The following is a 26978-nucleotide window of genomic DNA, read 5'->3' as shown; positions in this document are numbered from 1 at the left end:
ATTAATTTGAAGGATTGCAGCTTAGAAAGCCAGTTAGGAGCTTAGCTTCTCTCCCTAACTTTAATGGGAGCTCTGAGGCTTTAAAGGCTGTCATACTGAGATGCCAAAGATATTTTTTTTCATGCTGAAGTAGGACAAATACCTGATATCTGCCAAGGTGACTTGTCACCAGAATTGCTGTCAGGGAGCCAGATCACACACAATCTACATCGAACCCATGCTGCTCCCACAGAGGAGCAGTCACTGGCATCTTTGCTGATCCCAGAAGAGGCAGGGACATGCATGTACAGGGCCCAGAAATTGCCCAGGAAAGCTCTCACAGTTCACAGCAAGTATTCAGTCTTTCAGGAGATCACTGTCCCTGGAGCTCCTAGGGTCAGCTACAGCTGTGGGCTAGAGGAGCTACACAGCCCAGTGCCAGGGTCAGCAAGAGCATGCACACTTTGACTGGTACTGAGGAATCTGTACTCTGCAAACCCTGCTGCAGAGCATTTCTGCAGCTGTGTCTGCATCAGGGATGTGACATCAGCTGCCTGCACCTGAGTGAATCCCCACTGCACTGGCTGTGCCCAAGTGAGAGCAGCTGACCAGTGAGACAGCAATGCAAGCTGTGCAGAGTGCTGCATGAGTCACTGGCTGTGCTAAATCAAATACAAGAGATTTGATTTTCCATTTGGGAGGATTATATAATCATCATTAATTAAGCTTCAATGAGAAAAGCAGGACTGTAACCTGATGTGAAGATTCAGTAGTCCCGTGAGAGGAAAGGAGGTGGCCCATGGGCCACTCAGATGAGGAAGGTGGAATTCCTTTTTGCTTCTGTGAGATATGCCTACATGCTGTCAGATCATCAGGGTTGGTTTTTGTTTTATTTGTAAATAGGAGCTCTGTCCAATATTTTTATATATTTCAGGTTCTGGGTCTGTAGCCCAGATTTTAACGAGAGTCATGAAGGGAACTCGTATCTGTGGGAGCCAAGTGCATCACTGTACCTATTAACCTGTAGTACCTGATAAGAGAGAGAGTCATATCAGCATCACCAATGAATAATACAGTGGCTCTCACCCAGTCTTGCCTGAGGGCTGAGGGGGAAGGCAAGTAATGAAGGTAACTCTCCCCAAAAGTCCAAAGAAATGCTCAGCTCCAGTATAAAATGTCAGATCAAGTGAAAATACATTATTTTACAAAGCCGCTTAATAGCTCACTCAGATAAGAAATGATAAGATGGGTTGGATATATTCCTCCTGTGAAAATTGTTTGTACATTTGTAAACGCACAAAGATCTCTCATAATTATATGTCCAAATATTGGCTCTGGTTTCCTCTTTCTGAAGTGACACACTTGCTTAAAAACTCCTGAAAGGGACAAAACCAGAGTCCTCCCTTTCAAAGAGTTAATCAATATTAAAAAGGACCACCAGCATCTTTTAAGTGATAGATCTGTCCTTTCATCCAAAATCCCTGAAGCTTTTCTCTTGAAGAAGTAGATAAGCATTATGTGAAAAGAGTTCCTAATCAAGTAATGTAATATTATAGTGGAATTTAAAATTGTGCATTTTTGTTCCCAATTACATGGAAACTCAGGAAGTATCTGGTTGCTGAATGCTAATAATGGAAGATACTCTACTGTTAGCTGATACATCTCTCAGATATAATAATAAGCATCAAGAAAATTACTATGTTGAGGAAGAAAAAACTCTTAACTTCCAGAAAAATTAATTGCATCTGAATTAATTTTTAAAATAAGTAAACAGTTCATACAGAAGATACATTGATCTTGAGCCTCCATATGTATATGCTGAAACAAGAATAACTCAATCCAAAATGAATATTTTGATCAGAACCAAGAGCCCCATATTATCATTTGCTATTAACAATATCATAGAAGCTACAGCTAACCATATGCAGCACTCATGCTAGGCTCTCTATGCAAAGAAAAGACATCATTCCTGTCCTAAGGAATCTACTTGGGATTCATATCACACATATCATACCATTCATATCATTCAACACAGGATGGCCAGGGGAGAAACAGGAGGAGGAAAGAGGAGAGAGTAGATCAAAGTGGACAGGTGATGTATGGACAGTGTCTCTGTTACTCATCTACATATCTACTGAGAGCAGTCTGGCTTGCCACCAGCACTTTGGATTTCTTCATTATATCTGTTAATTGCCAAATATTCTGTTCATCTGAGGCCTGAATTAATTTATATGAAACAAATTTGATTTTATTCTGGTCTGTTTGGCTTGTATTTTTTTGAAATCACTGTTCAATTTGTTTGACAGTCACTAAGACTGGTTCTTTAAATATTAACATCTCTTGACAAAGTAGGAAGGAGGGATTTCTTCTTTCAAATGGCATAAGCAGGAGGTTTGCTATCTTAGGAAGATTATATTTTACACATTCCAAGCTGAAGTAAGATGACCGAGCAACTGACTGCTGTACTATTATTAACTGAATAAAGTGTCATCTGGGGTTTTTAAAACATGTTTTCATTCACTTCATATGGCATGATTTCTCTCCCTAAGGATAAAAATCCTTTTGTCTGTAATAGTGAAGGGTTTGGTTACTTTTGTACATTATTTATTTGCAACATTCTGTTCCAAGTGTCCTGGTCTTTAAAAAAAAATAAACAAAAGAAAAATCAAACAAAGATCTCTGTATAGGTAAATCAGTTTCTTTGTGTCTTACAAGATACTTGCAGGTATTTAATACTTCTACAAAAGAATTTTGTGGTACTCTAGGGGCAACAAGTGTGATAGGTGACCACAAAAACGATTAAAATTCATGCTAAGGAGCATCAGCTAGCTGATATATATGAGACAACTGTTTCACCTTTCTGATGATGTATTTAGCTTTATCCTGTGACCTTCAGATTCCTTACTTAATATATTTTGTCCTGATTATTTAATTGTGAAACACACAGGCCTTCATTTACCCAAGCCCACCTGTTTATGGCCAGCCTAACCATTATCAATAGGCATCTTCTGACAAAAGCACTCCAAGCCCTATATTTGACTGATAAATCTTAATATCCACATAGCCTCGGGCTTGATCCTATATTTTCTGTTCCACTATTTTTCTGTGGTGCTCTCAGAAAGTTCACTACTGAACTTGGCTACCTCAAGATGTTGTGTTTCTTTTGAAGAGACTTGGAGAGTCATAAAGTATGATTTTTCAGAAGGCTATTTTAAAGGGTTATGCCAGAATTGTATTTTTTTTTAAATTCATCTAATGACCTCTTTTTTTAACTACACTTCAAAATTCATCAACCAAAAAAGGCTGAAATTCACTGACCAGTTGCAAAAGCAGAGCAAAGCAGACTGTGCAGATAGAGCTGTGGAAAGAAAAGATACCAACAGCCAAAGTCAGGCAGCAAAATAATTCAGAAGCAAATGTGAGTGGTTTTTTCCTTTCAGTTATTGTAGTTGTCATTTTCAGATGGAGATGTACTTGACAATGTAGTGGCTACCTGCCTGCATCATTGAGGCTTTTAATGCTCTGGACTTTGACAAAGGCAGCTGAGTATGAGATGGCACAGTAGCTGTTCAAAGACAGGATAACATCCAGCCAGGCCAGCTGTGTCTCATCTCTTTGGGCTTATTCATTCACTGCTGCTTAAGTTCATCATTTCCAAATGTTGTGAGGAAATCCCAAATTACTGCCTAGCTGTCCTACACAATAATTATTACCCTCTTACTACTGCATTTACCTGTTGGAAATAGAACCCTATTTTGTAAATGCCACATTCAGGGATGTATTCTTCTGCCTTCTGGGAATATGTCTCAGGCTCGTGGCTGTTTACATCCAACAGCTGACATAAAAAAGCCATCTGCTCTCTTTGGTGTGACTCAGTCTCCGCTTCCTTCTACAACTGGTGTCATTTGCAAGCCCATGGTTCGCTAACTAGGGTAACTTATCATACCTGTATTTCAGAGGCCTAATGTGCATATCTTGTTTTCATATCTTAGACCCCAGACTGCAAGAATTTGCTCCTGAACTTGGCTATTACAGAGGGAGACAACCCCACTGACTTCAAATGTCTCAACATACTACATAGCAAGCTCAGAAGTAACTTTTCACAGTGCCCGTAATGCAGGTTTATAGCATTCCCATTAATTTCTAAACAGGACCAACTACAGAAATCAACAGAATACTAATATCAGAGATGGATCAATAACTCTTTATTTAGGCTACTCATGTGTCCTGTAGAACTTAACTCTTCTTTTTTTCAACTTTTTGTGTTAATAATCACATAGAAGCCCACATATATACACATAACCCCGGGATCAGAATGGGAACACATATTCCTAGGGAGTCCCGAGAGCACGTGTGCTCTGCTGGTGAAAGGAGGAGAATTTTGCCCATAGTTTTTCTCTCTATATCCAGTTAGCCATGCCCTCCAGTCTCAACTATGAGAGAGGACTTGATCTCTGGGGATGTTCATGTCTGTGCTGTCTTCTCAGATACAGAATTTTTCTCTTCTTTTTTGGGGTAATATACCTTGTACACGCAGCGGCCTAAACCATTTAATCACAGATGTGAATTGCACTCAGAATACTTTCTTTTCTGTCTCATACCCTGTTATCCTTGTTACCAGTAATGCATCAATATTCTAAGGCTTTTAATAGGTTGAACTGGGTTCCAAAAGCACATGTGATCACTTGAGACTTCTTCCATCTCTGCAATTTGTGGTAGTGAATGAAATCCCAGTGCAGAAGCACCCCAGGATAAAAATGGCTTGTTATCTTCTCCCCATATAGATACAAAGCTCTTCAATTTCACAGTAATACTTTGTCCTGTGCAGAAGAGCCAAGCTGTCTGAAACTTCATGAAGGTGGATGTAGGGGCCTAATAGTAAGGGAAGAGAGTTTCATATTAGTTTTAATCCCTTTTATCGTGTTATTAGCTCACATTGGTGAACTCTGGCGGCTAGCTAGGGCCTTCTCTACCCTTATGGGAGAAAGTCAGCTAGGCAGGGCAAGAATCCAGCCCAGTTCCCACTGCAGCCTGGAACACCGTTTTCTTTCATAGCTGTGAGAGTGGGATTACCATCTCTAAACTTGAAATTGGAGGAATAATTTGCATTATGTCGTTCTAACACAGGACTGTGGGCTGGTTTTCAGCAACACGTCCTTTTGGCAATGCATCTCTGTGGCAGGAGGTGCTAGTGGGCTCTCAAAGCAGCTGAAGCCATGCAATCATGAAAGACACAAGTGAAAAGCATATACAAAATGTGTAGCCACATCACATCCAGTTTTCCCCTCTGCCCAGTGTTGGAAGACACAGCAGGCCCTCTGCAGACTCATCAGATGCGCCCATCTCTGGAGGCCAGTGCCATACATGGGGTCCCTTCTTTAAAACAAGGAGAGCTTGAGCATACTGGGAACATACTTTCCATGCAGAAGGGGAAGGCATTCTTCAGCAGCCAAGAATCACAAGCATCCTCCTGCTAGTTTGATGAAACCTCCCTGGCTGTGGGCCCCAGTGTTCTGCCACTGATGACTTGACGAACTCTCTTCAGCTTCCTCCTTTGCCAACACTTTTTTTCACTGCATCATGGAAGTTACAGCACTAGGCATGCTACAGCATGGGTTTTTTTTCCTTGTGAGTGGTGAAAAAGAGCAATTGGATGCATGGGGTTTCTTTCCAGAAAACTGGTTTATGCTCTGTAATAAGGTTTGGCCTTATTTTTATCAGGATTAACCTGTAAAATTCATATTTGAAGTTAAGCTCTGATGCCTTTCTGCCTAACATGACTGACTTGGATTTAAATATATGCATATCAGCTTTAAAAGCTTTTAGAGCACTTCTCTGAATAAAAATAGTATTAGTACACTTGGAGTGTGCAAAATATTCAGGGAGAGGGAATCTTATATGAGGCATGACTCCAAGTCCCATTTTTTTCCCTAACTAGTGCCTAATTCCACTTGCAATGGCTTTGATGAGGCTGTCCCAAGGGCTTACAGAACACCCCCAGGAAAGCAGATCTGCTTTGTTGCAACCGTTCGTTTGGCAACACCTCAGTTTTTAAAGGTAAGTGCTCATCCTGGTGCTGTGCATTCCAGAACTTCACTAAACTCTTTCAGATGGGGCAACACAGAAGGTTCTTAGTTTTGCTAATTGAATAGATTACAGGTATCACATTTCATGCATAAAAAGCCAGTGAAGAGGATTATCAGTGCAAGCCAGGATCTCTGGAAGCAGTGTCACTTCTGCCCGTGTTGCACAGGATACAGAAACCCTCCTTGCAATGGGAATTGCAAAGTCACTTTGAAATTTGGTTCCTCAATGCTGCTGTTCCTGCAATGGGACAATATACAAAGGTCTCAAGGGTCTTTTCCAGCCTAGCTAATTCTGTGATCCTGTGATTTTGTGATACAGATGACCACCAACAATTCTATTTGTGCTTCTCAGTGTGTTTGGTGGACTACTGCTTGTTTCCCTTCCCACAAATATTGGAAGTAAGATAGCTGCTTGTGGTTATAAGGATAGACAAACCAAGCTTGTGCCTAACACTGCTGTTCCCTGATTGACAAAGGTGAACTTCTGCATCAAGTGTCCTGTGCCCAGAGTTTAAGAGGGTTTTTTTATGTAATTGAGATGTGACCAATATGAAAACTCTCTTGGCCTAGTTCCATTACTGCTCTGGAACTGGCAGGGCATTCTAGACTGATTCCTGACCCTGCAGGGAAGTAAAGTCCCTTCCAGGGAAGTGAGGACACTTCCCATGAATCTTGACTATAATAATCATATTAGCAGAAGGGCTGGAGTTAAAGGTTCAAATTCCTTGTCTTTGAGTAGCTAGCATCTCAAATAGGGAAACAAAATGGGCCACTTGTGGCAATGAGCTGCCCAGTGCTAGGGAGGAAGCAGCTGCTGAACAGCCCTGAGGTTTTAACTGCCACAAAGTCCTGAACACACTTCAGTTCACCTGGGTGACTCACCTAACTCCCACTCTTGGCTTTCTACTGTAAAATGAATGTAAAATGTTTATCTGATCAGCTAAGGAAGACAGGATTCAGCAGTTTGGTTGCACACAGCAGTGTTTGCACCTTGAACTTCAGTATGTGATCTTGGCATCAGCATGGATTTTGGCCTAAACTGGAGAGAGGGGAAGAGGGGAATTTAAGGTGTTTGTGAAGCCTATTGCCTCTGCACAGCTAGTGACTTCAAAGAACTTTGTCAGCATTGATATGTATCAAAGAACTGCTTGATTGCAGCACACCTCAGCTTGTTCTCTGGTTCCAACAGGGTTTAAAACATCAGTGGTCTCCTCTGCCTGAGGGACAGCAGAGAGAGAAGCACTAATGGAAATGATGAGAAGCTGTCACTGGGCCCACAGCATGGGGGGGTGTGGCATCAGGGAGCAGGGGAATAGCAGCACTGGAGGTCAGTGGGCAGGCTGTCCTTACCAGTGAGGATGGAGACTCTCCTTCAGGAGAGACACAAAGGACATAGGAACCCTGGATGCCACAAATCCAGAATGCTGATCCTGGGAAGTCCCAGGCCAGGAGCCTCCACGCTGACTCTAGGCAGCTCATGGAGCTGCAGTTGCCCCTGCAAAGCATCCAGTGGGAGAGGAGAGGTTGGCAGAGGAGAGCTTGGAGTGGACAGCGAGGTGGCCATGGGCCGTGCAGCCAGCCTTCCCTCTGCTTCCCACCTCCACCCAGCAAGTGACCCCTCCTGATCCTCATCTCTCTGGGTCAAGGCTGTCCTGCCTCACAGACAGCCCTGTGCCCTGCCTTGCATAACTCACTTATTAATTACCATGCTCATGAGCACTGAGGGCTGCTGTGAATCTTGAGGGCCAGCTTGTCTGCTGTGGCAGTGAAGTGCAAGGCAGCACTGACCCCTTAACCCACTGGACAGATCCCCTGCAGGCTGGCTGCCTGAAAAGGCATTTGCTCCTCTGCAGCTACTGAGGAAGAAGGAAAGTGTCCCCCTTTCTCAGAGAGCTTGGTGGGCAGACATCCAAAAGGACCAAGGGTGGTGGGTATCTTTAGTAACACAGAGGGAGTGAAGCAAGATGTGGCAAGCCCTGGTGGGATCAGGCACAGGCTGGATGCTGGGAAAGCCCATGGCCATCACACCCCAGGCACTACTTCAAAGCCAAAAAACTTTTGACACCCTGAGGCACAGTCTCAGCTCTTAAGTACGTGTGCATTACAACTTCTTCTCCCTGTCTCCTGTAAAAAATGTTGGCATTGATAGATACAATAGTTTGCTCTCTGGAATGGCCAGAAAATGGGTGAATCCTCTGTTTTCTCCTCTTATGCACCATGTATTTATAGCTAACAAAAGCTAGATGAAGCAGAGGGGTGAAGCTCCAACTCTGAGTAAGTCAGTTTTCTCCACTGGACAGGAGATGTGCATCGTAGAAGAACCTCTAGAGGAATTCACATCAAGACACAGTCTGGAGTGGAAATTTTTATTCCTGGATCACAGGTTGGTGACAAGAAAAGCCCTACTGGTTGTGTTTGGTGCTTTTCTACTACTGTTTCACAAGTACAGTTCTCTCAAGTAGTGTTCCATTTCACATCAAAATCTCATGAACAGGAGGGCTGCCAACGAAATTCCTACAAAAGCTGATGTTTACTATTTTACTTTTACTTTTTTTTTTAAATGGGCTTTTGAAACAAAAGTACTCTATTTCTTCAGCTGAATTTGTGATTAGCTTGTTCTTCCTTCCTTTAAAATTATCAACAGACCAAAGCCTGTCACATGGCAAAATGAGCTAATTATTATACAGCTGCAGAAATCCTTCCTTCCAAATCCAGTCATTGATTGCGTGTGTGCAATTCCCACTGAGTTATGGAGGAAAAGTCTATGCTGGCCTGAGGCATCTGTGCTGGCAAAGGTACAAAGCAAGTGCCTCAGCATGCCACAGATGAGCTCTCCAGGCACCCAGAGGAAAGCAGCACAGATGATTTCCTCTCTTATCCCCCAGTCCCAGCAGATGATGGCTTCCAAACACCTCCTCACACGTTTTTCCCTGTATAAGGCTGCAAGAGCCATCACAGAGGCCCCTGACCAAGCAGCAGCCAAGGAAGGACTCCCTCACAGCAGATTCCTGTATAAAGGTCCCTGAGAAGCTGCACTTCTTTCCACAATCACATTTTCCCTGGAGGAGGGGTGTTGTCATAGTCTTGTCCAGGGATGGTGCCTGCTGGTATTGCTGCTCCCGCCTGGGAATCCCAAGCTCAAGGTGGGGGAAAATGAGGATCCAGCCCCCTGAGGTGAACAACTATACAGTGATAAGTGAAAGTAGATTTGGGCTGTTTGCATCTCTGCATCAACATGCAGAACTGCTGGTTCTGTGTTTCATGGACCCTGTTGTGCCCAACCACAGAGCACCGCCGATTATCGGATACCTCCCTTTTGAAGTGCTGGGTACTTCTGGCTACGACTATTACCACATAGACGACCTAGAGCTGCTAGCAAGGTGCCATGAACACTGTAAGTATCACATGGCCCGGCTTCCTGGGAAGTCACTGGACACTGGGACTCCTCTTTTCAGTGAAAAGTTGTTTGGAAGGGGAGGTTTGACTCTGCCTCAGCCTGTATATCTTAGCAGAGCTGTAGCAGACTGTGGGTGCTGCAGCTGATTGGCATCTGGGACAGACTTACCAAGCTCTGAAAAATACAATTTTCCCTTCTAAATCCCCAAAAGTAGCCTGTGAGACTCACTGAATGGATAAAATATGTCAGATTTGACCCCTGTTCTATTAGTAAAGAATATGCAGAAATAGTTCAAGCAATTCTTGTGGATTATTTCCCCTAATGTTGTTCACTGTGTATTTGGGATTAGCTGTGATTATTTAAATACGGTCTACTAGGATTTAATTGAAAAACTCTTTCACTAAGTAAAGAAAATAAGGCAATGCTTTTCAAATATTTGCTTACAGAACTGGCTTTAACATCTCAGATTACCACCTCTGCCTGTCTTGAAAGTATCCTGTCAACATTAGTTTTTATATGTTGACATTGAAATATAGAAAAGCTAAATATGTGGATGTTTGGGAACCCCTTGAAATCACCAGGGGGAAAAGAGAAGAGATTAATTTGGTTATTGAATCTTCAAAACCTTCAGTACACCCTGGTTTACTGTAGTTTGAATTCTTGTCAGTCTGGGAATTTTCTTTCAAATTTTGTCTTTGCACAGTGTTATCTCATATGCTTACTTCATTCTAAATCCATCTGCACACAATACTCATCTTTTCAAGCATTTTTATCCTGTACTTTTCTGCTCTAGAACTTAAGATGATCACTCTTAGAAAATAATCCCAGGTGTCTAATTAAGCAGTATGTGATCAGCTGGGTAAGATCTATGTTTAAATTGTAGAGGACACTAATTCATTAGTGTCCAAACTTAAGGTTAATTGTGCTGTGTAGGAATGTACTATCCAAAGTGTCAGAAGAAGATACCTACTGATCATTATGATTTTTGTTCTGTCAGAAGGCTGAGAGGAGTGCTTACTCAGAATTGGTGCTTATACTCCTGTCTACCTATGACAGATATTTTTGTCACTTTTTTTTCACATTTCATGTCATTTTTACGTGGGAAATTGTGCTACAAGCTGTGTGTATTTTCTGCTGGCAGTGATGCAGTTCGGCAAGGGGAAGTCGTGCTGCTATCGGTTTCTGACCAAAGGACAGCAGTGGATCTGGCTCCAGACCCATTACTACATCACCTACCACCAGTGGAACTCCAAGCCAGAGTTCATTGTGTGCACTCACATGGTGGTAAGGTAGGGAAAATCGTATCAACCAGCCGGGACATAAAGGACAGGAAGATAGGAGCATCCTCATATCTGCCAGAATGGTCTTTTAAAAATTTAATATAGCCTACATAACAAAATTTAAACCTGAACTTTCTGAAGGAAATAGGGTAATTATAGAAAAATTATCAGACTGAACCTTAGTTTATGTTAAGCTTACTTTTTGGTTTTAGTTTAGGGGCAGATAAACTATGGCATTTTTTCATTTTGTGCAAAATTAGAGAATAGACAGATCCTTAAATATTCACATTCTCTAATCCTTACATTGTTTTTAAAGAGATGTATAGAAGCTTTCCAGTGAAGTCATAAAGTGGTTGTAGGATGTGAACTTGACCTTTTTATATAGGTTCTTTAATATGCATCTTAAATTCAAGAAGATAGGAACAGAGCAAAACCTGAAAATTAAAACACTCTCAAATGTTATTCAGTAGCATTTAAGTCACTTTTCAGCTGTTCATTTAACCTGTAAAATATACAGTAATTTATTCCTCCACTCTCTTAAAGCACATTTTAAGAAATATAGCAGTTCCATGTTGATACATAGAATTATGTTTTCCATTCAGTTATGCAGATGTTCGGGTGGAGAGGAGACAGGATATGGGCTTGGAAGAAGTGTCCTCAGAGGTGGTGTCCTCAGCACTAAAGGTACAATGAGAAAAGCTTTTTTCATGAACTTACATAGCAATCACAACTTGTTCTATGTTAACATCACCGAAGACTCCAGCATTGTCTTTCTCCAATGTTGGTGGATTCTCTTAACTTCAGAACTCATTGATCATTTGAATTATTTGGACATAAATCAGGTGATTTTATGAAGGAATAAACCTGGAGATCAGTAACAACCACAAATGAAGTGGAACATGGGCAGGGGCAGGGGCAGTGTAAGATATCTCACTTTTCCTTGGCAAGGTACTTACAGCTTAAAGATTCAATTGGACAAGTTCTGGCAATCAGCCCTCTTGGCTAGATCTCAGTGATCTCTTGAGGAAAGACAGCAAAGCTGGTCCACAGTGCACGGCCAAGTGTCTCACAGAGGTTGCAGTTGCTGTCACATCCAACTGAACGCAAAAGAAAGATTCAGAAAAACATCTGAAGGCACAAAGTGACTATGGCAGTAGCCTCCTATTTATTTCTAGCTCAGTGATAGTTGTTTGTAAAATGCATTAGTTTGATGCTGTTTGGAAGGGGCATTGACACCTTCATCCAGGTCTTCTGCTGGTCCACCTGAGATTAGTTCTGCTCAAGTCATTTTAGGTCTGCCAAAGAACTGGAGTGCAACCATTACTAAATATCAAAATGCTTTACCTCTGACAGATGCGGTAGCTGTTCTCCTTTTCTGGTTTGCTTTAGGAGAGTGGTGCCAGCTTGGATCCTGAACAGCACTTTAATGCACTTGATATTGGTGCCTCAATCCTCAGCGCTAGTCGGACACCCTCGGTATCATCCAGGAGCTCGCCAAAATCTTCCCACACACCCAAGTCAGACCCAGCATGTGAGTGGCATTCCTGAGTTATGGAATTATTTTTAATTTAGCCAAGTTAAAGAATGTGTGCTTATATATCACAGCTGCTAATTTAACGATAAATTATGAGGTATTGATGATATGCACTGAAAAAGAAGTGCAAAAGCTGAAATGGTAATGTACAGGAGGGAAGGTTCTAGCACAACCACCTAAATGCTGGAAGATAAACACTGGGATTAGGCATGAAATGTGCTGTTTCAATCTGTTACAAAAATTAGGATTTTATCTTTAGATTTGAGGGCACCTCTGTGAGCAATATGAGACTTCTCTAGACTTACACAAGTAGTAACAGCCTGTGAGTGACTCTCCTCTGGACAAGATTTAGGATGCTCTGGGGTTGACTTGGGTATACTCATTCTGCTTCCTGGTTTGGAAAAAAAGCCGATGAGCTAACCTAAATTTACAGTTATTCAGCCCATATAAAGGGAGTTCCAGCTGGTTTAGAACAGTTCATGGGTCCTTTTGCACTGCTCATTGGAGCATAGAATCATAATCTGTCTCATTTACTTTTATCTTTGCCCAGACCCTCCTTATCAGTTTAATTTTACTGCCATTGAAGTCAACAAGAACAGCCCCGACTCTCACTAGAATTTGGCCAGGCCATTACAATTTCTACACAGGTCTTGTTGTATTACCCACTTCAAACAGGGCTGATTTCCAGCATGTAAGATCTCACTGGTGCTTTTCTTGCAGCTACACCAACAAAGCTGATTACAGAGTCCAACACTCCCTTGCCAAGAGCACCGAGCGCACAGCAGGATTTATCTGTGCATAGACTCAGCCAGCCTACTGCTCTTCAGGTAACTTTACAAGGGATCATGGAAACAGGCAGAGGGTGTAACAGCATGTGCCACATACGCAGCTTAGCAATTAAGAACAACTTACACAGAAGCCATGGCATTAGAAGAAACCTAAAATTTAAAGAAGCCAAACTTCTAAATAAAGTTTTGGTTTGTTTTGTTTTTAACCTAGGTTTCTTTGCCTTCTCAGCTTCCATGTGAGCTTCTCCCACAGCAGTTGCTGCCTCAAGCAACTCTGCAAAATCAGCCTGCACCTCTGGCACAGGTTAGTTGGGGATTTGGAAGTGGAATAGGTCACTTGCTTATCTCCTGATACTTTCTCATTTTGGGGCTTTTAAGTTACCTCTCTAGTAACTAAAATCCCCAAATCCAAACTCTCAAACACTTAAATTATTGTGGGAAAGTAATCTGAATTGTACACTTGTATGTTTAAACATATAACTGCATGCAGGTGTTCAGAAGCCCAGGTGCGTGTAGGTTCAGGTGTGCACACATCTGTTTCACGAGAGGACAAAAAACAGATGGAAAAAGACTTTTCAACTTTGCTTTTACAGAACCAGATCCCTTCAAGATCAAATTCACAATGAGAATTAAAACCAAAAACTAACAGAGACGCCCAGTCCTGCTAAAAACACCTGTTTGGCTGTGCTGATGCAGAACTAACCAGCAGTAAAGGTCATGCAAATGCAACACACCCATTTTGTGAGTGTGCCAGTAATGGTGAGAATGCCACTGAAGACAAATTTCAGATTCCTCCAATCTATTAAAAAAAGTGGGTGATAGCCCAAAACATCACCTCAGGGTTACATTTGCAGTGGATTTTGAAGAAGCAGATTTGAGTACCATGTTCCCAGCACATTGTTTTTTTCCTGTGTTCTGCTGTGATGATACACCCCATCATCCTCTGATTTTAGGAATGACAGAGTATTGCTGGACCTAGACTGCTTCTACCATTGATACTCACTCACAAGACCCCAGAGTTTATTTCTGTAGCACATAAAGCATATAAAGTCCTGAGGATCCTGGCTTTAAAATAACAAATTCTCATTTATCTTCCATGTTTAATATTCTCTTAATGACTCCAAGCTAGCATGCGGCGAATAAACAGCATATCAATTATCTGCTCTGAACATTCATTTTCTTTTACAGATACTTCTCCCTGTTATTCATTAATGCATTTTCAAACATCAATTAGTTTATGTATTATAAGTCTCTGTGTGTTTTGTTTGACTTTTTCTACCTCCCTTTCTTTTCCATCAAAGCTCTTTGTGAAGAGAAGCTTTCCAGTTGTTTACCAGGACCCCTGCTGCCTTGTCCCTTCCCAGTAAAAGGCTCTTTCTGGCACACCAGCTCCATTTTTTTCCTGACAAATTAGAGTGCCATCCAGTCACTGATTAAGCCTCTTTGGGCCACCTAAATCTTGGTGAAAGGAAGAGGGCTGACTCAAGTCTGTCTACACAGGCAGCCCTCTGGCAGCAGTCACAGCAGTGCTCCTGGCGAAGCTCAGGATGAAAGTTGACATGGAGCAGGGAAATAACACCAGGACATTGCAGCCCAGGCTGCTGATGTTCACACTCCATAGCAAAACTCCTGTAGAGAGTACCAAGTCTCCACACACGTGTGATTTTCATAAACCGTTATGAATATTATGATACTACACTGTATGTCCCACTTTAAAAAAATTAACAGGTCAGCCTACAGCAATATAATTAATTATTCAAAAGACAAAGGTGCCTGCAGCACTAGATGAGTGAGGGACAAAACCAGGTGCATGTGCATCCCACCAGGAACGATTTCCTGACTTCCTAGCTGACCATTTTCCAGCAGTTTAGTGGCAAAACATAAGCCCATTGCTTGTAGAAATAGTGTGGCCAGGTGTCCTGCTGCCAGGTTGCAAGGAGGAGCTGCACCGGTTTGTCCCTGCTGCCTTTCTGCCACTTGTCCTTAGCTGAAGGTGACTGATGGCAGGAGCTGGAAGGCCCTGGGTATCCTTGTGGCTAACATTTGGCTACAGAGTGGCAGCAGCAGGGAAAACATTTTAAGTGGCCACAACTGTGTCTGCAGTGAGCAGCTAGCTGCTGCCTCGGGCACCATCTGCTTGAACTTTGAGTAGTTTTATTTCCAGCAAAGGCTGTGATGATTGTCTCCACTGAAATGTGATTTTTAGCTTGTGCCTTGCTTGTGTGAATGAACAGACAGCACAGTGTCACCCTAGATGTCACCTGAATGTAAATGGTTTACTTTAAACCAAGTGCTCCCAATTAGAATATTTGTTTGTTTGCCTTCCTCATTGTCATAAATTAAAATCCCCTGCAACACAGCGGATGCTGATGACTGAATAATAATTAACACTAATAATCCGTTTGGGATTGAGCAGGTGTTATTCAGATGAGGGAAGAAAGAACAAGTTGTTTGGTGAGCTGCAAAACTAATGAAATCCAGTTTCCCAGGGGCTGTGCCTTGCAGGACTGGTGCATGGAGCCAACCTTTCCCACAGGAGCAAGGGATGAGTGGATCCTTCTCTCCTTTGCTCAGCTAAAGCTTTCATGAAGTTACAGCAATCTGGTATTTTTGACACTCTCTCAACTCTGTTGAATGTCTCCAGCAAGAAACATAGCTCATCTCTTGGGCCAGAAGAATTTAAAGAAAGTTGGAAGATAGGCAGAAAAGAAAGTTTTAAAGGAAACTCAGCTATAAAACAAATGGGGTCTCTTTTCTTTAGCCAGCTACCTATTGTCATGACACTTATAGGAACAGATTGTCTTGGGACATCCATCTTTTTGTTCATCACATTAGAAATGAGGAGCCATCCTGACAGACACAGGGGCCATAGGTCCCCGTCCCTGGCTGCAGTCCCCCAGCACCTAGAGAGAGGGAGTAACCCTGGCACCGTGGGGTACCACTCAGTGGAGAAAAACACCTCTCCTTGGGCGTGGTGGAGGAGAGGAATCACAGCATGGAAGTGCCAGTCCCTGGACCATAACCAGCACTAGTGCATCGAGCCCCTCCCTACCACAACATAAGCTGGCATGATCCCAAATGTGTCACTTTATTTTACTCTTTTTTTAAGAAATCAGACTCAAATTACTGCTGTGGGTTTTGCTTATTTGTTTTGGGTTGTTGTTTGGGGTTTTTTTTGCCTGCATTAGCAAACCTTGATTAAACTGGTGCAACTATAGAGACCTCACGGGTTTAGTCTCCCATGTTTGACTGTATCTAGGAAGATGACATTTTTCCGTATATTACATGCACTTATCTAAGAATTCTGTGGACATCTGTAAAGACCTAAGTGAGATGAAGAGCAACTTCATCTGATGCCAATGGCAGAGTTAAAGCTGGGCAGTTTTCTATGGAATGTTTTGAGTTAAGGTCTTTTAATTTATTATACAATTAGAGAGTTCTCCCTTAATTAGTAGAGCAGTTAATGATCTTGAGATAAATACTCTCTGGAGCAGGTCAATTGCTGTTAGTGTCTCATTGTACAAAAACAATAGAAGCTCTGTAAGCACAGGGGTCGTAGTTAAAGTTATCAACAATTTGGGGGTTAGAGGGGGGAAAAGGAAAAAAGCAAAAGAGAAAGTTCCTTGTCTTCGTCCATAACAGCTTTCACTCCAGTATACCAGCTAATTGTTGATGTTGAGTATATTAATACAAAAAGCATGTGAAAGAGAGAACAAAAAGACAATATAAGATGAATATGCTAAATATAAGAACCTGCACACAAAAAAACCTAAGGAATAATAATTTAAAATCAACAGCAATACATTCTTGTATGCAACTTTACAAAGCAAATTCAAATTTAAAACTAAGGCCTGAAAATGGATTTTGTTTCTTTTTGAAGTATAAAGTGATTGTGAAATTACCTCATTTAAAATTCCTTATATTGATCAATTGAAGAAAATCAGGTTCCTTTCTCAAAGGGTCATCAAGGAATTTACATATTAATCAAAAGTCTGCCATCACCAAGACAGGCACTTAAAATGAAGCTCTTTGCTAAAACTGTTTTTAATTCCTTTTCTAATAAGGATCCTTTTAAAAACTTAAAAGCAGTCCTCACTAAAAGAGTTCATATTGAGATAATCAGATTACGAGACTTGTCTTTTAAAAAGATCCTTCTGTACAGGCCAGGTTAAAGTAGGAATTAGCTGCATCTTGTCTATGATGTGTTGTTCACAGCATCATTTCACTCCTAAAACCAGGATACCTGGGACTCTTCAGAACCAAAAGACTGGGCTGCAACAAGCAGCAGTGGATTCCCCTTTGAGTCATTTGTTCTTATTCCCAAACATCTGAGGTCTCTGCTCAACCATTCCTCAGGTTAATTCTTTATACATGGACAAGAGAGAAAGAAGGAGACCCTGCTCTGGCTTCTGTAATACCAATTCCAAGTAACACAAACTTCCCTTTGGGAGGTCTGACACCATGTTTCTGCTCTGGGGAGGAGTGGGTTGCAGATGATAGCACTGCTGTTTGCAGGCACGAGCACCATGAGTCACAGCTGGGCCGAGGGCTCCCATCCCCTCCTTGGGCAGACAGTGCAAGTGGCGAGTGCTCACAGATGCCTCTGGCAGCAAAGGGGGCTCTGTCACCAGCAATGCAGGTGCCACCTTAGCAGACCTCCTTGCCCCTAAGCAGGGCTGGCTGTGAGACTGACCCCCACCTGGCCATCACTCTGTGCAGTGACCTCTCAGGCTATGTGGGAAAGCCACCCTCTGCCTGATAAATGGAAATAAACCTTCTGAAGTTCTCGCTTTTCCTCTGCCAAAGGCCATTTACTTGGAGATGTCAGCTTTGCTCGAGGGAAGGTAAAGGTACTTTCACATACTTAACTGATTTAAGGTGTACTAGTTAGCTGATACAAATCTGTTCTGTCACATTTAGCCTTCTCTAAGTAGCCAAAAAGTAGCCAGAAATTTCATCTAAGGAAGTATATAGTGCTGTTACGACCAGAGCACTCCTTAATTCCTGTCTTGGTTTTTTTTTCCTGCTAAAAAGCCAGAAACAATGTAAGCCAGTGCACCGTGGAGCAGGAAGGTTCCAGCAGTGAGCATCAGCTCACCCACTAGCACAGAGCCACTGGAACAAATATAGGGACAGGGCAGCATTTTCAAGTCACAGCAATTTTATTTTGCCTGTACACTCACAGCCCTGCATGTTTTCAAGAAGATCTTGGATGCCTTGATTACATAAAAACTTTAAAAGATTTTTTGAAGGGTTTTGTTCTTTTTTTTCAAAGACTGTTTTTTACTTTTGGAATATGAGCTTATCAAAAGCAATTATTCCAAAGCCTATTAAAGTAATAATTAACTTTGGTGAACTTTGAATCATACCTGAAAGCACCAAATACTAGAGATTTATTGCTGTTAGTCCTTTTCACAACTCTTGAATTATTTCAGTTTGTGCCAGTATTGCTGCTATTGGAGGTTGCACCTGCTTCTTGACCTTGATTAATGATCTCCATTTTTCACTATTATTTAGAACAGCCTTTCTTCCACTGAGTTGAGCTATTCATTTTATATCACATATAAAAATAACTTAATGAGTATTTCTTGTCATTTAAGTACTACTCAGCTGTACAAAGCTAGAAAATGTTTATTGTAGTCTATTGTGTGATGCCCTACTAAGTCATCAGCAGAACAAAGCACTGCAGAACTGCTATTTCTGTTCTGAAAAAAGAAAGCATTAGTAAAACACATCTGGATTGTACTGTTATGCCACACTAAGGGCTCCAAACTACAAGCTAATGAAAATAATGCACTCATTTGCCATCCAGTTAAGATGCTCTTGATATTTTAAAGTAGCATACTCCCAAAACAGTCCTTACAACAGAACATGGTCAACTGCAGGCAGATCATTCTAGCTGAGGAAATTTAATATATGTACATAACCCTGAAAATAGACAAGATGTCTCTGTCTACATGTTAGTATATTACAAAGATATTTTTATTTTTTAGCTGCGCTTTACAATCAAGAGACCAGTAACTCCTTACAGAACAATGTTCTACTGAGGCCTGTTTGTATTAGAATGACTGATTTCCCCCCCCCCCCTTTTTTTTTATTTCCTCCCCCCAGTTCTCAGCACAATTCAGCATGTTCCAGACCATCAAGGACCAGCTGGAGCAGCGGACACGGATCCTGCAGGCCAACATCCGCTGGCAGCAGGAGGAGCTCCAGAAGATCCAGGAGCAGCTCTGCCTGGTCCAAGACTCCAGTGTACAGGTGTGTTGCTACTGGAAGGGACAGAGTCAAGCATCCTCTCTCTGTTGATAGGCTTGGCACATTAAAATTGTTCCAGAGTCGAGGATATCTGGACACATGGAAAGTAGCTCATCTGAATTTTAGAGGGATGTTGCCCTCTAATAGGCACTTGAGTAACCTCTGTCAAGAAAGGTTTAAGAGCTCTCTGGAAGATGAGAAGGAAGGAAATACCTCAGCCTTAGGAGAAGGAGAATAATTAGTGTCATTTACAATAGCATTTTATTACTTTATCTACCAAGTCTTCAGACTGAGCAGCTGTAGTAGAAAGAATGTTGAAGTTCAGACTTCCTTGTCACATTAAAACCCCCGAAATTCTGCTGATGTTCATTTGTTCACACCTTGGAGGTATCTGAATTTTTTCTTCACCAAACAGGCTTAAGCCTTTAGGGTGAAGCTGACTGAGCCTGCTCTGCTTCTACCTTTGACACCTCCTACACAAAGGTAGAATTCTCTGATACAGTATGTGCTTTGTACCCCTTACATCTACCAAACCTCAGAAATAATAGTAAGTGCAGTTTAGTAGATCACAGGTTTCCTTTAACAACAAGAGGACAAATCATCCAGTTTTATGGAAGTTTTTTGAATGTGGGTGATCACTGCTATGTTCCTCATAATTTAACTATAAATGCCAGGTTAAATGATCCTTGCTAGTAATGTGGCAGTGGGGACTTGGTGAGTATTATACTAACAAGATGATTTTAGTAGACAAGCTTTGTCAAGGAAACAAACATCTCAAGAGTATTTTACAAACAGGATGGGACCTACTGAAGTCAGTGGGAATTTTGCTTGCAACTTCCACACTTCTCACCCATCATCAGCATCTGTGAAATGCAGTTTGACACATTAACAAATTGGGATTGTATGTTTAGGTAATTAAGGGATCAGCAAAGCCAAATTAGAAACTTTGCCACCTAAGTTACTGCATGTGCCCTGCTGTAAGATGACACAGCAGCTGTGGGTTCCAAACCCAGAACTCCCTGTTCCTGGTGTCATACAATCACACAGGGAGACCAGGTTTAGCTTCAGTGTGTTTCTTCTATTGGTTCTCGCTGACTTTGATTAATGGGAAGAGAAAGTCTCTATGCAATTAACAGGTGTTCAGTTCAGAATCATGTCACATGTCTGAAAGCTATTATTGTTATTATGAATATCAAGAGACATCATATTCTCACTTCCTCTCTTTTTAATTGGGTGACAACCATTACTCTCTCCTGGTGATGTCTTCAATAATCATACACACTCTTTTTTTTCATCATTCAGGCAAAAATAGAATTTCAGAGCACATTCTTACATGCAAGAAACAGATTTTGTTTTTAGAAAGCTGTCTCCTATATGCATTAGGGTGCATTTAACAGCACAAAGACTATGGGACAGATTCTCAAATACACTCAAAGGGAGCTCAGGCAGAGACCCAGAGGGTAAATAAATGGTGGGTTGATCTGTATTGCCCCCCCCCCCTTACCAGTTTGTAGCTCTGACTTACACCATCTGGGTGATGCCCTCTCCCATGAAGACTGCACCAGGTTGGACCAAGTATTTTCAGACTATTACAAGTTCTCTTGTTTCAGTACTTACCAATTTCCAGTTTACAGATGCAGTACTGAGAGGCGGGAGAATGGCAAGAGCTTGGAAATGCAGGGGGCTGCATATTTGCCTTAAATGGGAATGCTGGATGGGGATCATCCAGCAATGCTGGATGGAGAATACATCCTCTGTATTTTGTGTGCTTTTTGGTCTCCTCAGAGCAATCAAACAAGGTGATGAGATGCAAGTGGTCACACTGACTCCTGGCCAGGACCTTTTTCTTCTCCCACTTTCTCTACGTAAAAAAACAAAAAGCACACAAAGAAATTACTGTGCTGTTGCAAGGATAGATAGATTGACATTTTTGTCTTACTTGGCTAGGGGCAATTTGAAAGAAAGCTGCACACTTTTGCATGCAGCTCTTTTGTGACTCACAAGCAGTGAGGAGTAAACTGTTAAATCAGAAATCCAACCACGTGCTTTGCTGCACAGATTTCATCATTCAGGGAGTTGGATGTCTGCAGACATTGATCTGTGTCTACTATCAAAGCTAAAATGCATTGTAACAAACTGGCTACTATCAAGCACATTTCTGGTGTCTTTAATACACTGCATAACAGAGCTGTAAGCGTGGGGGAGTGATGAAGGTTGTCTGAAAAGGGGGAAGTGCTCCCTGCTTTTCCCCTGTTAGCTGATATATTAGCATATCATCCCCACTAGTTCACTCCCTTCCACATAGAAGTGTATAGGTAGCTCCATGGAGAATTAAGCTTGATTTCCATTTCCTTCAGAGATCTTCAAAACTGAGTACAGCAGTCCACCAAGAAATGCTTTCCCAGACAGACAGATGTGGAGCACAGTAGTCTGCATTAGAAACTGTTTGCAGGAGCCTTGTGCAGAGAAAGATGAAACTGTCAGGAGGGTTGCAGGCCCTGAATAAAAGTGTTCAAAACCCCATTAGATCCCTTTTACTGCTTCTCCCGACAATGAAGGACAAGAGCAGGAAGAGTAACCTCAGAAGTCTGAAGGATGCTGTGTCTGCTGCAGTTTGAACAGTCTAGCTAATGATTCACAGATGCAAGAGGAAGGCAGAAAGGCTGAGCCAGACCAGCTTGCAAGAACTACAATCAAGACCATCCACAGCCACCCATCATTTGCAAAGCAGGCTCTCTTCGAAGTCATGAATCTCAGCTTCCCAGTGCTGTGCTTCTCATCTTTATATATTTTACATAAAGAAAGAGTCTTGATGCCTGTAATGATGAGCCCAAAAGCTATAATCCCCTGATTATCCAAAGGACAGGTAGAGTCAAAGAGATGTTTTCCTCAGGATGCCTTGTCAGTGTGGTTCAGCCATTAGCTGTAGGGCCCTTCTATCTTGGAATGAGGGGGCAGCAGTGTCAGAGGGTCCCTCCTCTCCCTTGCCACTTTGCTGTGTATGTTAACAATCTGGCCAATTAAAAAATGTTTGTAAGATGCTTCACTGACCTTGCAGTCCACAAAATCACCAACGAGACACGTCATTAGCAGCAATACAGTTAGGGGGCTGCTAATTTATCTACTTAGGGGAAGATTTTTTTTTTTATGAAGGGGTTTTTCTTGTTATTTAAAGCTGCTGTATTTCAGCGTTTTGGGGGAATTCTGACAAGACTATCACAAAAGAGGCACATTACTAAAAACCACCATTAATTTTGTACAAATTAAGCTTTTATGTTTAACGAACAAGTGGAAATTTCATGCTTCGATCCTCTGTCAGGTTAACTCTTGAGTTTTCAATTCTGCAGGGACATGGCCACCATTGCTTCCTGCTCTAAGCTTGTTTTTTCCAGGTCATTTATGTCCAGAGGGTAACAATGCTGCTTTGGCCATTATAATGGCAACAGAGGGTCCCCAGGTATGAAACACTCAGAGCCCTCTCAGGGTACAAACATATGAACAAATGAAATTGACCTACTAGGATAAATTTTGTTCTAAATTTATGATGTGTTAGCTGCCAGCCATTAACTGTGCATGTTCCTACCCAGTGGCACACTCTGGTAATTGCAAAGTAGGTTACTCTGCTTTCTTTGGAGGATAAACTCCTTGGCCTTCATCTGGAAGTGAAGTAAGCACACTGGGAGGTTCCTGCTAAATAAGTAGTCCGCCACAAGTTCACACCCCACTTGACATTCACCTTGATAGATGTTGAATTTGCATTGGGTGAACTGAGTGTTTCTCTAGTGCTGTGTGCCACACACAAGGAGGACACTAAGCTAATCGTCCTAAAGGTCTTAATTTGCAGTGATCTGTCCAGTACCAGTGCGCTCACACTCCCTTCCCATCACTTTTTTCACATGCAACACTTGCTTTGCCTGTTCTGAATTTTATATCAAATTTTATATCAGTAGCGACCTGTCTCACAGCTAGGGCTAATCAAGTGAGTTCATATACTAAACATGTCCAAAACTTAGCTTCTGTGTACAGAAAATAAACAAGAAAATGAATTTTCATTATATTTGTCTTTGATTTATTCATAATAAGACCTATTTACTTGGCAGAAGTTGCAAGACCATCTGTCTTTCTGAGATGTAATGGCTCCAAACTCACTGAGCAGTGTTTTTAAAAGAAAGCACTCAGAGCTAGATTCAGACCTGCTGCAAGCAGCAGCCCCAACCCTGTCACTTGACCCATTTATTCCTATCAGACATCTCTGAGATGTGGTTAGCCTACAGCACCTGAAACAAGATGTTGCTTTTCCTTAATTGTCCCCTTCACCCAGATGATCAATGTAAGCATTGTCTGTACCTTTTTTCCTGGGTAAAATCTTGGCACGCATAAATTAATTAAAAATTTATCATATTTAAATAAGCTGTATTTTTAAAGCTAGAAAAATAAGTACAGCCATGATGGATCAAGCCATACTTTTGCAGAGAAAAGCAATACATTATGCTGGGCCTTTGGAGAAAGCTTTGGGCTTTTTCCAGGAAAAATGAAAGGGGACATGATAGTTTAGGGAATTGTTAATACAGCAATAAGCTGCACAAAGGTGTACTAATTACTGGGCATACCTCAGATGTACTGCTAGGCATGAGACTGATGGATGAATAATGAAGAGAATAATTGTGATTCTGATTTCATTTAAAACTTAAGTAGCTCCACTTAAATTAATGAAGTTCCATACATGTAGCAGTGGTGTGGAATCAGAATCAGATCCAAAAGTTACGTCAACTGTGTGGGATGTGTATCTCCACACAGCCCTTGGTGGCAGAAAGGCTAGGTCTGAAATACTGCAAAGAGAGCTTGTGGCATTAATAATGCACGGTTTTAAAAAATTACTTTTCCCTCTTTACAGCTGTAATAAAAGAAATAGCCCCTAGAAGAGCAAAAATTCCCAAGTCCTGTAACTTCTAAAGAAGAAAGCTTCATCTTGAAATGCAAAAGTAGAGGACATCATTTACAGAAACACTAAGAGAGGAGCTGCTAGCTCTTTTGCACAAGTCAGCACAGTTAGGAAGAACACCAGGTGACAGTTACCTGATGGGAAATCAGATAAATGACAGGGACTGTCTGTTTACGTATCCTGTCAATGATAAGGACACGGCCATTCAGGAGAGCTCTGGCCTGACTGTGGCCTCATTAAAAACATTTGACAACTCAGCTGGGTGTAAAGTGTCGAATTTCCAGAGACAAATTCAAAGATAGTTCTGTCTGAAAAGCAGGTGGATTTTGTTGAAAGGAGAAACTAAAGAACTGAAAAGACATGGAGTTACTCTATTCTCTTTGATCAGGATGCCCCAGAACACAGTGAATGTACTGGGAACTGCTCTTAAGAGGGCTGTGCTGCCCCATGGAGAGAGGACTTGCATATTCTAGACACATTTCACAAGTAATGGGTGCACTTGCAGAACAAGAAACCAAGAAACTAGAGACAGTAGAGCTGTTAATGTAGGAATAATAGGTGATTTCCAACTAACAGTAAACATGTTATGATTCCAGCAATGTGGTAACTTTATTTTAGAATATACCTTTGGATTTACTTCTGTCACATTCATTATTCAAAACATCTGGGCTATGTAAATAAATCCTCCCCTCTTCTTTTCCAGATGATCTTACAGCAGCCAACAGTGTCCCTGAGCTTTAGCAATACTCAGCAGCTGGACCCACAACAGCTACAGCAGAGGTCAGGGACCCTTTCTCAGCAGCAGCTTGTCCCCGGTTCTCAACTTCAAGGGCAAATCACATCTTCACAAACAACGAACCAGCAGTCACTGAGAGAAGGAAGTGTGATATCAAGCCAGGTAACCATTTCTTTGAACAGAGAAGCATTTAGATGGGAAGGAGACACTGAGCTGTTCTTAAGCAAGCGAGTAAAATCTTGTCAGTCTTGTAACTGGGAAGGCCTTTGCCTTCCCTTTCTTATTCTTCCATAAAAGGGCAGCCTATAAAAAGGGTTTCCCTACAGCATTTACCTTACCTTAAAGCCTTTTTTAAAGATCTCAGTCAGGAGGGTTACTTGAGCAGCTGTTTCAGCTTGAAAATGGAGCTTGGGGGCATGCAAAATGTGTCGGTGACTTACTGGTCTTCAGGTGGTCCTGAAAGAAACCTGATCACACTGGAAACTTGAAATAGTGAGACCTCTCAGAATACTTGCTCCCTGAGCCCAGTCAGACACCACCAACGCAACAAAGCCTGTCTGCTGTGGTGGCACACAGAATACATTGAGATTCTTTTGAGACCCTCAGGCTGTCAACGTTAACAGGTTCCTGCAGAGCAAAATAAAGTTCAGCCTGAGCAGTAACTGAGATCTGTGAAAGCTATTAGGTTTGGCACTGGTTTTTTTGTTCATACTGCTAGTTTCTCAACATTTCCAGTGTTTGTTCTTCCACTCACCTGTTGTACCTCCCTTCACAGAAAACTGAGCTCCTCTGCTTCCCAATTGCGTGGCAAGCATATTTCCATTACTGTCTTCTGAACCCACAGCTGTAGCATTTCACCTCCTTCATATCTGTGTTATAATAACTCAATTGAAGTAGAGAGTGTACAACAAATACAGGGCAAGAGGCAGAAACTGATGCCCAGAAAGTTCCACCAGAATATAAGGAAGAACTTCTTTGTCACTGTATGAGTGACCGAGCACTGGAACAGGTTGCCCCGAGAGGGTGTGGAGTCTCCCTCGCTGGAGATGCTCAACAACCATCTGGACACGATCCGGTGCCTGTGGACACGATCCTGTGCCTGTGCTCTGGGATGGCCCTGCTGGAGGAGGGAGGCCTGACCAGATGTCCCAGTGCGGCCCTTTCCAACCTGACCTGTTCTGTCATTCTGTGAAATGGGGGGGGCGGGGGGAAAAACAACACTTTATTTTCTTTGATCTCTTCCTATCATGGGCCTTGGCGGCAGCTCCTCACGCTTAACTTTGCTCCTGCCTTAACTGGGAGGGGTCGTTTAGGTTTGTCCGTCGACAGAAGCGGGCCCGGGGCAGCCGTGGCCATGACAGCCGTTTCGCGTACGGTGGCAGGAGCCGGCTGGCGGCACCGCCAGGCACTGGTGCCGCAGCCAGGCTGTCTCCCCGCTCTCTCCGCTTCTCTTGCAGGGCCCGAAGGCAGCGCGGAGCCCGGAGCTGGCGCCGGGCGGCGGCCGCGCCCCGCCTCGCCCCCCGCCCGCACCGTTCGCCTCAGGCGGCGGCGGCGGCCCCGCGGCGCTCCCTGGCGGCCTGTCCCGCGGCGGCACCCCCGCGCCCGCCGGCTGCAGCCACGACCAGCAGCTCAGGTACGGGCGGGCTCCGCGCTCGGAGGGCTGAGGGCTGAGCTTCCAGCTCCGCCCGAAGGGAACAGCGGGCGCGGTGCACTCCAGCTCTTGGGACTGCAGGAATGCACGGGTGGATTAAGATTCCCAAAATGTAGCTGTCTCACCCCGTAGCGCAATGAAAACTGATACCTTGCTGCTGGCTTTGAAGAGCACAAGGTGAATTAAATCGAAGTTGCAAAATATTATTCAAGCATCCGTATACCTAGCAGATAGTAATGGTAAAAAATGTGATTTATGAGGTGTATATTCGGCACATGGATCACCCCAGAGGGCAGGTGCTGCCCAGCCTCTGCCTCGCAGTGCCCAGGA

At 42.5% G+C, this 26978-nt stretch overlaps 1 protein-coding gene across 1 annotated transcript in view; it reads left to right on the top strand.

Moving 5' to 3' along the window:
* Positions 1–26978, top strand: part of NPAS2 (neuronal PAS domain protein 2) — a 104942-nt gene that overhangs the window by 73108 nt on the left and 4856 nt on the right. Inside the window, exons 8-18 of the mRNA XM_030946839.1 lie at positions 5918–6036; positions 8366–8448; positions 9353–9459; positions 10604–10751; positions 11345–11426; positions 12132–12273; positions 12997–13103; positions 13276–13368; positions 19176–19322; positions 24965–25285; positions 26455–26630. Coding sequence (XP_030802699.1) covers positions 5918–6036; positions 8366–8448; positions 9353–9459; positions 10604–10751; positions 11345–11426; positions 12132–12273; positions 12997–13103; positions 13276–13368; positions 19176–19322; positions 24965–25285; positions 26455–26630 — 1525 coding nt within the window. The remainder of the gene's footprint in view (positions 1–5917; positions 6037–8365; positions 8449–9352; positions 9460–10603; positions 10752–11344; positions 11427–12131; positions 12274–12996; positions 13104–13275; positions 13369–19175; positions 19323–24964; positions 25286–26454; positions 26631–26978) is intronic.

Source organism: Camarhynchus parvulus, chromosome 1 (assembly GCF_901933205.1).
Source record: "Camarhynchus parvulus chromosome 1, STF_HiC, whole genome shotgun sequence".
Taxonomy (NCBI): Eukaryota; Metazoa; Chordata; class Aves; order Passeriformes; family Thraupidae; genus Camarhynchus; species Camarhynchus parvulus.
The sequence above is the reverse complement of the archived record's forward strand: the minus strand, read 5'-3'. Positions and strand labels throughout refer to the sequence as shown.